Here is a 12,935-nt window from a genome sequence, read left to right on the forward strand (position 1 = left end):
GTTGTTCAGAATCCTACTTCATCTTGTTTTTTTAAATTTTTTATGTTCTTTATATACATGTACTGATGCCATTATTTGTACAGTGAGACACACATTTCTACAGAAAAGGCTACTCATAATATTATTTTAGGAAACAGTGAAACACGGAAATTTTAAGTCTAAATATATGTATATATGTACTGATGCCATTATTTGTACAGTGAGACACATATTTCTGCAGAAAAGGCTACTCATAATATTATTTTAGGAAACAGTGAAACACGGAAATTTTAAGTCTAAATATATGCACATATGTACTGATGCCATTATTTGTACAGTGAGACACATATTTCTGCAGAAAAGGCTACTCATAATATTATTGTAGGAAACAGTGAAACACGGAAATTTTAAGTCTAAATATATGCACATATGTACTGATGCCATTATTTGTACAGTGAGACACATATTTCTGCAGAAAAGGCTACTCATAATATTATTTTAGGAAACAGTGAAACACGGAAATTTTAAGTCTAAATATATGCACATATGTACTGATGCCATTATTTGTACAGTGAGACACATATTTCTGCAGAAAAGGCTACTCATAATATTATTTTAGGAAACAGTGAAACACGGAAATTTTAAGTCTAAATATATGCACATATGTACTGATGCCATTATTTGTACAGTGAGACACATATTTATCAAACCAGATACAGTAAATATACAGAATTTGAACAATTATACATGTACATGTGCACATGTCTTTATAATTATTTTTTCTAATCCTCAGATACGTCACAGCCATCTTCTTCTACCTCTCAGCCACCAAAGCCGCAAAAGAAATATCCTAAAATGAGAGAATATTTTGTTAAATGGGAGGGGAAGTCCTACTGGGAGTGCTCATGGGTACTGGAGACTGGGGTAAGCATCTCTATCCCTCTCTCTCTCTCTCTCTCTTGCTTTTCATATTTCTCTCGTGATTTCAACAATTGTTTCTTTTTTTTGCTCTCTCTCCTCCTCCAGCTTGATGTCCACCAAGGCAACACTCTTCGTCCGTACATGCGAAAGCACAACATGGAGACTCCACCTCCTTTGGAACTCCCCGCCCACTTGGAAAGACGCAGAAGAAGGCGGAGCTCGCACTACGACGAGAAGATGGAAGAGAAAGAACTAGTGTTACTGAAAGCAGGTGTTCATCCAGAGTGGCTAATCATCCAAAGAGTCATTAACTCTAAGTAATTTAGTATAATCTAGTATATTCTAGGATATTCTAGTATATTTTAGTGCACTTTGGTATATTTCAGTATATCTTTTTATAATAGGACGTCGAAAAAGTTTGGCACCCTTTACCTAGTCAAGTGGAAGGATCTTCCGTATGATAAAGCAACTTGGGAAGCTCTTGATGAGTCTTCACACATAAGGGGAGCTGCTGCAGCCATCAAGCAATATGAAGAAATGAAGTAATTTATAACTAACGTTTATATTGACTACATGTACATGTACTTATTTATTAAATATTTAATTTTTAAGCAGAGCCAAGTATCATCAAGAGGCGCCTGTCGTGACTAAAAAGAAGAAACAAAAAACGCCAAAACAGCCAAAACCTGTCGATGTAAGTTTGTAATAAAAGTAATAATAACTACACTGTATAATGTGCATTTACAAACTACATGTACATGTACATGTACATGTATGTATGTGTACATTTATGTACATGTAATGTAAATATGTATGTATGTAATGTATGTGTACATTTACAAACTACATGTACATGTGCAGTATATGTGCATGTATATGTAGATGTACATGTATGTGTACTTGTTTTCATATTATTTAATAGCCAAAGAAGAAGTATACGGTACAGCCTGACTACATATCTCAGACCGGCGGTACACTGCATCCATACCAGCTGGAGGGGATTAACTGGATTAGGTTCTCTTGGGCTCAGAACACTAACACTATACTGGCTGATGAGATGGGACTAGGGAAAACAATACAGACCATATCGTTCTTATATTCACTTGTGAAAGAGGTGAGGGAGGGAAGGGAAAAGTATAGAGATTATAGAGAGGATTAGGTGAAGAAGAAGAGCTTAATATGTTATACAATGTACATGTAGTTCCTAAGTTGCTCAAGAACTGGGCTAAATTCCCTGTACTATAGTACACAGTCTTGAGCCGAATTCCGCCAAAATTGAAAAGAAGAGAATTCCTTATTTTTATGATCTTTCTGATACGTATACATGTACTTATATTGCTTAGAAAGTTTGAGCCAATTCTGGCCAAAATTAGATTTTATCTACTGTATCATGTACATGTATAGGGTCACACTAACGGCCCATTTCTAATAAGTGCCCCTCTCTCCACCATCATCAATTGGGAGAGGGAGTTTGAATTCTGGGCACCAGATCTATACGTGGTCACCTACCACGGCAGCAAGGACAACAGAGCCATCATCAGGTAAGTGGGCGTGTTGTGGGTGTGGCTATAGTAGATTAACCACACCCCCAGGGAACACGAATTTTCATTTGTCAGCGGAGCAGTCAAAGGGACATCCAAGCAACTGCAGAGAGTTAAAGTATGTGGTGGGCGTGGTTTGTGGTTAATTAGTGGGTTTGGTTTTTTATAGAAAGACTTGCCGATAAAGTTTAACGTGTTATTAACATCTTATGAATACGTGAGCGTTGATGCTACAGTATTGCAGAGCATAAACTGGGCAGTGCTGGTGGTAGATGAAGCACATAGGCTCAAGAATAACCAATCAAAGGTACGGTATATGTACATGTATTGTACATGTACATGTAAATACATGTGCAGTATAAATACACATATTTATGTTATTCCATGTTGTCTTAGTACATGTTTTGTCACACATAGATGTTACAAATTGCATCTAATTTCTTGTATTTAATATGTACACGTACATGTATAATGTATTTTACATTTACTGTATATGTATGAATCTTGTTTCTACATTTACATGTACATGTACATATATTTAATGCTTTCTCTCTCTCTCTCTCTCCCATTATTCAGTTCTTTCGTGTTCTTTCTCAATATAAGATAAAATACAAGCTATTGTTAACAGGGACTCCACTTCAAAATAATTTAGAAGAGCTCTTCCATTTATTGAACTTTCTCAGTCGAGATAACTTCAAGTTAGTAATTGGGTGTCACTAGTTTATTAACGTATACATCTACGTGTGTAGCTCCTTGGAAGAGTTTCAAGAAGAATTTGCCGATATTTCAAAAGAGGATCAAGTAGGTGGAGTCTTGTAGTCATGATGATATGACCACGCCTATTTTAGGTTAGCAAGCTTCATGACATGCTGGCCCCTCATTTACTAAGACGACTAAAGGCTGACGTACTGAAGGTATAACATGTGATATAAATCTACATGTACATGTACATATACATACATGTATGTAGCTATTTATGTTTTTTTAATTTTTGTAGAATATTCCTTCAAAGACCGAGCTTATTGTCAGGGTTGACTTGGCTCCAATGCAAAAGTAACATTAATGTTTACAATCAATGTCTTATTGTTACTACATCTCCTCTGTGTCTTCTTAGGAAATTCTATCGCTGGATATTGACTAAGAACTTTGAGAAGTTAAACACGAAAGGAGCTAAACCTGTTAGCCTCATAAACATAATGATGGACCTAAAGAAGTGTAGTAATCATCCTTACCTCTTTCCCACTGCTGCTGAAGTTAGTTCTCTCTCTCTCTCTCTCCCCCCATCTCTCTCTCTTTCTTTCTCTGTATGAAATTTATAGTCTTTTAATAGCTGCTTCATATAATTGATAGTTATAAATAGTTATTGATGGTTATTAGTGGCTATTAATATTATAGGAGGCCCCACTAACAGCTGGCGGTTATTACGAGGGAACTGCTCTCATTGCTAGCTCAGGGAAACTCATAGTACTAGAGAAAATGTTAAAGAAACTAAAGGAGAGCGGACATCGTGTCCTGATATTCTCACAGATGACAAAAATGCTGGATATACTAGAGGACTTCCTGGAGCACCTCTCTTATAAATATGAGCGGATCGATGGAGGAGTAACTGGGAGTGAGAGGCAGCAATGCATTGATAGATTTAATGGTGAGTGTATAATAATGATGGACTGCAATCTGTAGTAAATACATATATTTAGTATATGATTTTAATTTTAATTCTTATGCTGCACAATTATAGAATATGTACATGTACATGTACATTACTACACTTAGGGCTTTTCATCTTCTTTTTATTTTTTCTTTTCCTATTTTTTCTTTTCCTATTTTTTCTCTTTGTTGCTTTCTCTAGCTCCTGGTGCCGAGCAGTTTGTGTTTCTCCTCTCAACCCGTGCAGGGGGTCTGGGCATCAATTTAGCCTCGGCTGACACCGTCATTATTTTTGATAGTGACTGGAACCCTCACAACGATGTGCAGGCTTTCAGCAGAGCACACAGAATAGGACAAGCAAATAAAGTGAGGGAGAGGGAGAGAGAATATTCCTTAATTTATTACTATCACTGTTAGGTCATGATTTATCGTTTTGTGACGAGAAATTCCGTAGAAGAACGAGTTTGTGAGGTAAGTCATTAATGTCTATTTTTAGTAACGAGTGCATGACGTCATTCTATTAATAAACAATATACGTACATTTACTGTAGGTTGCCAAACGTAAAATGATGTTGACTCATCTCGTGGTAAGAGGCGGTCTTGGATCTACCACAAACCAGCCGTCACTTAGCAAGAGGGAACTTGACGACATACTCAAGTTTGGAACCCAAGACCTCTTTAAAGGTAAGCCACGCCCATTTTGGTTGGTTAAGCCACGCCCGTTTTTAATAGATCAGGGTCAGGATGGCGAGGAGTCTATGGGTATAGTGTATGATGATAAAGCAGTGGAGGCTCTGCTGGACAGGAGCCAGGGGTCTGGGGAAGATGGGCCTGATGAGAATCTGTTAGCTAATGAATATCTGAGTCAGTTTAAGGTAAGATGCATATCGATGTACTTATGCTGTGTAGCAAGTTTGAGCGAATTCCGACAAAATTTTTTCAAGTTATGGCCATTTGAAGAAAACATCAAAATTCTGAAAAATACCCAAGGCTATAGCCCATGGTTTTTTTCAAAAAATGGCTCCGAAATCACCCCAAATTTTTATTACATTTTCTGATACATATTGATGTCCTTATGCTGTGTAGCAAGTTTGAGGTGATTCCGACTTCAATTTTTCAAGTTACGGCCATTTTAAGAAAATGCCAAAATTCTGAAAAATACCCAAGGCTATAGCCCATGGTTATAGCCCATGGTTTTTTCTAAAAAATGGCTCCGAAATCACCCCAAATTTTTATTACATTTTCTGATACATATTGATGTACTTATGCTGTGTAGCAAGTTTGAGGTGATTCCGACTTCAATTTTTCAAGTTACGGCCATTTTAAGAAAACGCTAAAATTCTGAAAAATACCCAAGGCTATATATAGCCCATGGATTTTTCCAAAAAATGGCTCTGAAATGACCCCAAATTTTTATTACATTTTCTTGTACATATTGATATCCTTATGCTGTAAAGAAAGTTTGAGCTGTTTCCAACATATATTTTTCAATTTATCAGCATTCTGCAGTTTTATTACATTTTCTCATTTTTTTCTGATGCATATACAGTACATGTACTTGCTCTGTATATAAAACTGATTGGCATTTCTTTCTCAAGGTTGCTAGCTATGTCATGAAAGAAAAAGGCGAAGAGCCAGAGGCTGAACCGGAAATAATACAGGTAAGCTACGAGTCACATGACTATCACATGTACATGTACATGTACTCGTAGACCGAAGAACCGGAGACTCCAAACGATGCCGACTTTTGGGAGAAGTTATTACGCCATCACTACGAGCAACAAAAAGAGATTGAAGCAGCTAAACTAGGCAAAGGAAAGAGAGTCAGAAAACAGATCAACTACATGGACACAATGAGCACTGATTTATCCGAGCTTAAGGGAGGTATGTTCTATTGAAATTTAATGACCACACCCCTTTTATGACCACGCCCATTAGAAGAAGGAGACGATGAGTCTATATATGAGGAATCTGATGATGCAATGACTGATGAAGAGAGTGACGATGAAGTTGATTTCTCAAGTTAGTTTTAATGAATAAGAATTTAATCAATTTATATTTATCCTTTTTCTCTCTCTCTTTCTCTCTCTCTCTCTCTCCTCTCTCTCTCTCTCTCTCCTTTAGCTGTTTCTCGGAGAAAAGCCAGAACAGCCTTTAAGTCAAAGTCGGAAGTTGTTCCTCCTCTTCTTGCTAAAATGAACAATACAATACATGTGAGTTTTATTAACGAATGTAGTTTAAATTTAGTCAGTGATATGTGTACAGCTGCAAGGTGTACATAGTCTGCCCACATGTACAGTATACCCTTTACTGTTGACTGCAGCTAATATTAATGCAATAGAGAGCAAGTTAGACTGATGTGGTACAATAGGTATCAGTGCTACATTTGCATGTACTTGCTTACAGACAAAATATTCAACAATTAATTTAATTGTTTTGTATTTAATGTACATGTGTCTATATACATGTACATGTAGTTTTGAATTCACTAGTTACATAATGATATATTTTTTATTCCTTAGGTGTACGGGTTCAACCCACGCCAAAGGAAGGCGTTCTTGAACAGCATCCTAAGATATGGGATGCCTCCTGATAATGCCCTCTCTTCATCATGGTTAGTAGAGGAATTCATTATTATTATTACTACTACTACTACTACATGTATAGGTTGCCCAAAGAGCTGAGGAATAAGAATGAAGCTACTTTCAAGTAATACACATACACACATACGTGTACATGTACATAAACATAAATGAAAAATCTACAAACATTAAACCCATTTCCCCCTTATAATGCCCACCATGTACATGTATGATGGTACTAACGATAAAAATACATACATGTATACTTGTACATGTACATGTACATGTACATGTACATGTACAAGTATGTGTGACTCATTCTTTTCCCTCTAGTGCTTATGTCTCAATGTTCATGCGTCATTTGTGTGAACCGGATACTCCTAATTCAGTGACTCATACTGACGGTGTCCCAAAGATGAGTGTACCAAGACAAAACATACTCACCAGGATTGGAGTAATGAAACTCATCAAAAATAAAGTACATACACGAATAAAAGTATTAATAAAACATCATATTGTACATGTACAGTACTCCAATTCAATCATTGAAATACATTTTGAAGGCTACATGTACATGTACTGTACATGCATTTGTTATTTTCTCTCCACAGATTGATCAGTATAATGAGTTAAATGGTAATTCCAGTATGCCCGGGGAACTTGCTCCTCCTCCTCCTCCTCCCCTCTCCTCTGCTACTGTGACTCTTGAGCCTTCTTCTGATAGAGAGGGAGAGCTAAAAACAGCCGGTAGTGAAGAGAATACATCAGTCAATAAGGATAAAGGTGAGTTTTATTGTAATTTGTTCTTATTTCTCTCTTTTAATCAGATGCTCCTCCTACTGCTCCTCCAAAAACTGATCCTCCATTAGTTACTGATAAAGTTGAGTCAAGTACAGCTGATGTCTCTGTCACCAAGCCATCTTCATCTCCTTTAAAATCAAAGCTCATGTTTAACATTGCTGATGGTGGATTTACTGAGCTACACTCACTATGGTCGGTAGAGAAGACACAAGGATACGATCCAACGAAATGGGGCAGGCATCATGACTACTGGCTTCTGAAAGGAATAGTGAAGTATCCTTCAAGCAAATTATATGTACATGTACATGTACATTAATGATAAATTTAATATTTACATGTACACGTATATTTAGTATATTACACTGCTTTCATGCAGCATCTATGCATGTACATGTATCAATATACAGTAAAATGCACATTTGCATTCTATAAAGGTCAAATGCATGTACATGTGTATCTGAAATTTTTATTTTTCTAAGTTATTTCTTTAACTTCTTCCCAAGACATGGTTATTGTCGTTGGTCTGAGATTTGTGCTGATCCTCATCTGTCGATTCTTAACAAACCCTTCACTCCCGAAGAGAATGCGTCTGACGCCAAGAACAGGTTCTTACTCAGAAGATTTAAGGTACTAAAATGTATAATTCTATATAAAATATTTTATGTTATTCATTTTTGCAACTTCCCTCTCTCTCTCTCTCTCTCTCTCTCTCTTTCAGTTATTGGAACAAGCACTAGCTATTGAAGAACAGCTCCACAGAGCATCAAGTGCTGGTCTTGTGCAAGATCCCAACAAATCTGTAATGTTATTGCATTCAAGGTAAGGGAAGGGAGCTAGTGAGATTATATAATGGACTTGTAAAATGTATAATTATTATTTTATATCTTTTAGGTTCACTGATTTGGATTGTCTTGCTGATGGCCACCAATCCTTAGTCAAAGACTGTTTGAATGGCAGCAAGTACAATGTACTACTAATGAGAAAAGGTAAGAAATCATCATCACCATCATTATTATTATTATTATTATTACTTCACAGCTCTTGGAAAGATGGAGGAGATATTACTTGAAATGAAGCAAGACATTAGCAAACTCTCAATGGAGTTGACCAAATGCTCCTCAGTCAGTCAACAGCTCAAAATAGACGAGCTCTCAATTTTAAGCAAGCTTGCCGGAAGAGAGAAATTCAACGGAACTGCTGGAATAAATAAAACCCCTGATATTAGCAGCACGACCCACCAGTCAGTCATAACTTCTGCCCCTCAAAATGGCAGCTCTTCAAAGATAAAATCTGTTCCAAAGACAATCCCTGCCGAAGTCCCCCCTGCTCCAGTTCAACTACAGCCCGAGGCTGTTACTATCCCCAAAGTTGCTACTCCTGGAGGAACAGGTCAAACCTTTACTGTTCCTCATTTTGTCGAGGGTGCCACAGTCCTGGTCCCCACCCAAACTGTGGGCGGAGTCTCTCAAACTGCAGTCCCGGTCGTCTCTGGTCAGCAAGTGGTTTATTGGGCGCCCAGAGTCAATCAACCGGTCGCTATGGTCACGTCACAAACGCCGACCATATTGACCCCGGTTGGTGGTGGGGTTCAGTATACTGTCTCTAGGGCTCCTCCAACTGCTGGTGGTAACAGTGTTAGTGCACTAAAGAAGAAACTATAATTGAACAAAAGAATTGTATTCCTCTTATTTCCTCCTCTCCTCATCCTCTGTCTCCTCTATGTATGATTATTATTAGTTTATTAAAAGAAAATCATTCACTTTCTCAAACACTATCACATACACAGTTTCAGCTATTGCTAATAAACTGAATGATGAGATGCATATGCTGTATAGGGGACATATTTCCCGAGGAAAATATTTCACGAAAATCACCTTTAAATCTATTCACAAGAAAAAATCTTTGCGTTTTTCTTCTAGTGACCATTATTAGTATGGTAAAAAATAATTTTCACAGATAAAATTTTTCACAAATTTTTTAAAACTGTGAAATTAGCGAAATTAAATCCTCATGAAATATACCCCTATACGGTATACATATACGTTATACATATATGTAGACTACATTTAGGTTAAAAATATGTGGAATTATTTCTTTGTGCGTTAATTTACTTATTACTTCTCACTATTCTAGTTAGATGATTCATTATGCACAAAATTAATAATAATAATAATATAACACAATTAGACAACTGAGAATGAGAGAGATCGAAAGAAAAGATAATAGTGAGAGAGAACAAACAAATATATAAACAACAATAATAATAATAATAACATGATTGCTGATAGATAAAGAGATAATATTAACTGGTTGCATTAAAATGAGTCAGAAAGTCATCCGGATTGAAAGGGAGGGACAGGAGTCTATGCCTCTCCTTCAGATTACGAGCCCTCGTGTGAGCATTTTCAATCTCTGTTGTAAAATTAGACGGGAACCAGCCCCACTGAAGATCACGCATTCTCTCCCCCTCATACCATCCTAGAGAACGAAACAGTGACTCACCGTATAGCAGGGTTTTTTGCGGATAATAATTTTAGCGAATGGCCAATATCCAGAAGTTCGCAGGATTAATTTTCGCAATTTTCCACTATTCTGCCATCTTGTACCGTATTGAATTGATTGTCAAGGAATTTAATTTTGCAAATCTTTAATCTTGAAAAATCTGCAAAATTCGCGACATTTGTTATCCTCGAAATAAACCCGCTATACGGTAAATTCTCATTCTTTAAATTCTCTTTCTCTCTCAATTTTTACCGTCGGCCATCTTCCGATACACTTTAACAATGTCTCCTCTCATTAGCCCTAGCTCATCATGTTGCTTAGGAGTATAGTCATACACTGCCTGAACTTGAGGACAATCTAAATAATAATAAAATAACAATAATAGCATTTTAAATAATAATTGTTGTTGTTATTATTATTACCCCAAGTTTCGTAAATCTTTTCGTCTTCTTTTTGTTTCTCTTTTGCCGGGTGGGTCAAGGCTTCCAGCCATCTTGTTTGATCCGTTCTACAAAAAAATTGAAGATACATAAATTTATCTTTCGAGCAATCTTTTCTCAATCTTTTGTTTTTTTTTCTTTTCCCTCACTTACTCATTCTGAGATATCATAATGTATTTCTCGGACTTTTGACACGAGTTCTCTAAAAATATCAACAAGAAGGCATGGTGCTCTTCCGCCATCGACACCGCCCACGTTGCCTTGGCAACGGTCTCCTGCTCTCCGAAGACGTGCTTTGGATAAGTGACGTTGGGAAGAACCTTCAGCTTGTCGATGGTCTCCAGGACGGCCTTGGAAGCGTAATCAAGTACTCGATAAGTGATAGCATTAGTCTTTGGACTATGGGGCGAAAGATAGTTCTAATTAAAGGGATGGGAAAATATTACTTGGTCTTTTTCTTAGTGATGAGAACGTAGTCAGTAAAAGCAAATACATGTACAGGTATTCTTCGGATTTTTGGCTTTCCGAATAGTCGTTGCTCCACCTGTAGGATTGCCAGGGGACCTTTCCTTTCTAATTGTCTTGAGACAGAGACCAACGGGAAAGGCTATAAGAGGGAGAATGTTCAAAATAAATAAATTTGGATGAATTTATGTCTTTACTTTCATTTTGAAGAACTCAAGCTGCTTGTGGATTAAGTGAAGCTCTTCGGTTCTTTCCATTTGTCTTGCACCATCATTACAGGCAGTCACTAACTAAATAACAAAAAACAATAATAATAATTATTATTAATAAATTAATAACAATTAATGTAGAGCCTTTCCTTTTTTAATTTCTTAAAATGCTAATAACTCAAAAAACATTTGTCAGAAACAGCTCAAAATTTCTACAGAGCATAAGGACATCAATATGTATCAGAAAATGTAATAAAAAGTTGGGGTGATTTCGGAGCCATTTTTTGGAAAAAACCATGGGCTATAGCCTTGGGTATTTTTCAGAATTTTGGCATTTTCTTAAAATGGCCGTAACTTGAAAAATTGAAGTTGGAATCACCTCAAACTTGCTACACAGCATAAGTACATCAATATGTATCAGAAAATGTAATAAAAATTTGGGGTGATTTCGGAGCCATTTTTTGGAAAAAACCATGGGCTATAGCCTTGGGTATTTTTCAGAATTTTGGCATTTTCTTAAAATGGCCGTAACTCGAAAAATATTTGTTGGAATTTGCTCAAACTTGCTACACAGCATAAGGACATCAATGTGTATCAAAAAATGTAATACAAATTTGAGGTGATTTCGGAGCCAATTTTTGAAAAAACCATGGGCTATAGCCTTGGGTATTTTTCAGAATTTTGGCGTTTTCTTAAAATGGCCGTAACTTGAAAAATATTTGTCGGAATTTGCTCAAACTTGCTACACAGTATAAGGACATCAATATGTATCAAAAAATGTAATAAAAATTTGAGGTGATTTTGGAGCCAATTTTTGAAAAAAACCATGGGCTATAGCCTTGGGTATTTTTCAGAATTTTGGCATTTTCATAAAATGGCCGTAACTCGAAAAATACTTGTTGAAATTTGTTCAACTTGCTACACAGCATAAGGACATCAATATCTATCAAAAAATGTAATAAAAATTTGAGGTGATTTCGGAGCCATTTTTTTGGAAAAAAACCATGGGCTATAGCCTTGGGTATTTTTCAGAATTTTGGCATTTTCATAAAATGGCCGTAACTCGAAAAATACTTGTTGAAATTTGTTCAACTTGCTACACAGCATAAGGACATCAATATCTATCAAAAAATGTAATAAAAATTTGAGGTGATTTCGGAGCCATTTTTTTGGAAAAAAACCATAGGCTATAGCCTTGGGTATTTTTCAGAATTTTAGCGTTTTCTTAAAATGGCCGTAACTCGAAAAATATTTGTCGGAATTTGCTCAAACTTGCTACATAGCATAAGGACATCAATTTGCAACAATGAAAACATAATGTATATCAGATACAGATTCTCCACACCTTCTGAACAGCTCTTAATGATTTCTCTACTATAGGATGATTTGGATTATCCATAGGCGTCCTATTCAGTATTGCTAATATCAGTAGCGGCAGTCTCGTGATCCTTTGCATTGGTAGGAGGAGAAATGAGGTCATGGAGAGGTTCTGACATCTTTTATCAGCCTCCAATCTCTTTAGGTAATCCTGGAACATCACATTAGTCTCACTAATAGAGGGAGAGGGAGGGAGAGAGAAAGAGGGGAGAGAGAGAGAGAGAGAGAGAGAGAGGAGAGAGAGAGGGAGAGAGAGAGATTGCACAATTGTATAAATGTGGTAGCTTACAGTAAACTGGTTAGTTCTCTCATTTGATACACTTGGTTTGTGCAATAAGGTACATAACAATTGAATTCACCTTCAGCCTAAGAAATAATAAAAATATGCATCCAACTAGTACAATGAAGGACCTCCTTACATATTTCACTATGATGTCGCATATGTTCTGACTAATGGCCGACTGTCTTTGC

General features: G+C 36.6%; 2 protein-coding genes across 4 annotated transcripts in view; one reads left to right on the forward strand and one right to left on the reverse strand.

The window, feature by feature from the left end:
• The first annotated feature begins 772 nt into the window (after window positions 1–772).
• Window positions 773–9,245, forward strand: LOC100631832 (chromodomain-helicase-DNA-binding protein 5-like). 3 transcript variants are annotated; one of them, XM_011407614.2, is made up of 31 exons: window positions 773–903; window positions 1,006–1,217; window positions 1,305–1,442; window positions 1,513–1,594; window positions 1,823–2,014; window positions 2,305–2,441; window positions 2,493–2,559; window positions 2,611–2,748; window positions 3,018–3,139; window positions 3,191–3,242; window positions 3,290–3,355; window positions 3,439–3,494; window positions 3,556–3,694; window positions 3,837–4,086; window positions 4,291–4,454; window positions 4,506–4,559; window positions 4,640–4,772; window positions 4,821–4,963; window positions 5,687–5,749; window positions 5,801–5,972; window positions 6,027–6,110; window positions 6,213–6,301; window positions 6,611–6,702; window positions 6,756–6,797; window positions 7,004–7,148; window positions 7,282–7,453; window positions 7,498–7,744; window positions 7,975–8,098; window positions 8,190–8,290; window positions 8,363–8,457; window positions 8,510–9,245. In XM_011407614.2, the coding sequence occupies exons 1-31, from the start codon at window positions 835–837 to the stop codon at window positions 9,130–9,132; spliced, it is 4,263 nt and encodes a 1,420-aa protein (XP_011405916.2). In that variant the 5' UTR covers window positions 773–834; the 3' UTR covers window positions 9,133–9,245. The 3 variants fall into 3 exon arrangements, with proteins under 3 accessions (XP_011405916.2, XP_019855875.1, XP_019855876.1); XM_020000316.1 differs by having other exon boundaries at window positions 4,640–4,963; XM_020000317.1 differs by having other exon boundaries at window positions 1,516–1,594; window positions 4,640–4,963.
• A 340-nt stretch (window positions 9,246–9,585) lies between these two features.
• The window catches only part of LOC100631958 (rho guanine nucleotide exchange factor 5-like), a 12,701-nt gene continuing 9,351 nt past the window's right edge, over window positions 9,586–12,935 (reverse strand). The window contains 9 exon segments of the mRNA XM_011407616.2: window positions 9,586–9,949; window positions 10,226–10,330; window positions 10,396–10,481; window positions 10,567–10,812; window positions 10,860–11,020; window positions 11,076–11,168; window positions 12,433–12,637; window positions 12,754–12,830; window positions 12,884–12,935. The exon segment at window positions 12,884–12,935 is cut by the window's right edge and continues 5 nt beyond it. Coding sequence (XP_011405918.2) covers window positions 9,774–9,949; window positions 10,226–10,330; window positions 10,396–10,481; window positions 10,567–10,812; window positions 10,860–11,020; window positions 11,076–11,168; window positions 12,433–12,637; window positions 12,754–12,830; window positions 12,884–12,935 — 1,201 coding nt within the window. The 3' untranslated portion in view covers window positions 9,586–9,773.

The sequence above is a fragment of the Amphimedon queenslandica genome, unplaced genomic scaffold, assembly GCF_000090795.2.
Source record: "Amphimedon queenslandica unplaced genomic scaffold, v1.1 AMPQUscaffold_13200, whole genome shotgun sequence".
Classification (NCBI taxonomy): Eukaryota; Metazoa; Porifera; class Demospongiae; order Haplosclerida; family Niphatidae; genus Amphimedon; species Amphimedon queenslandica.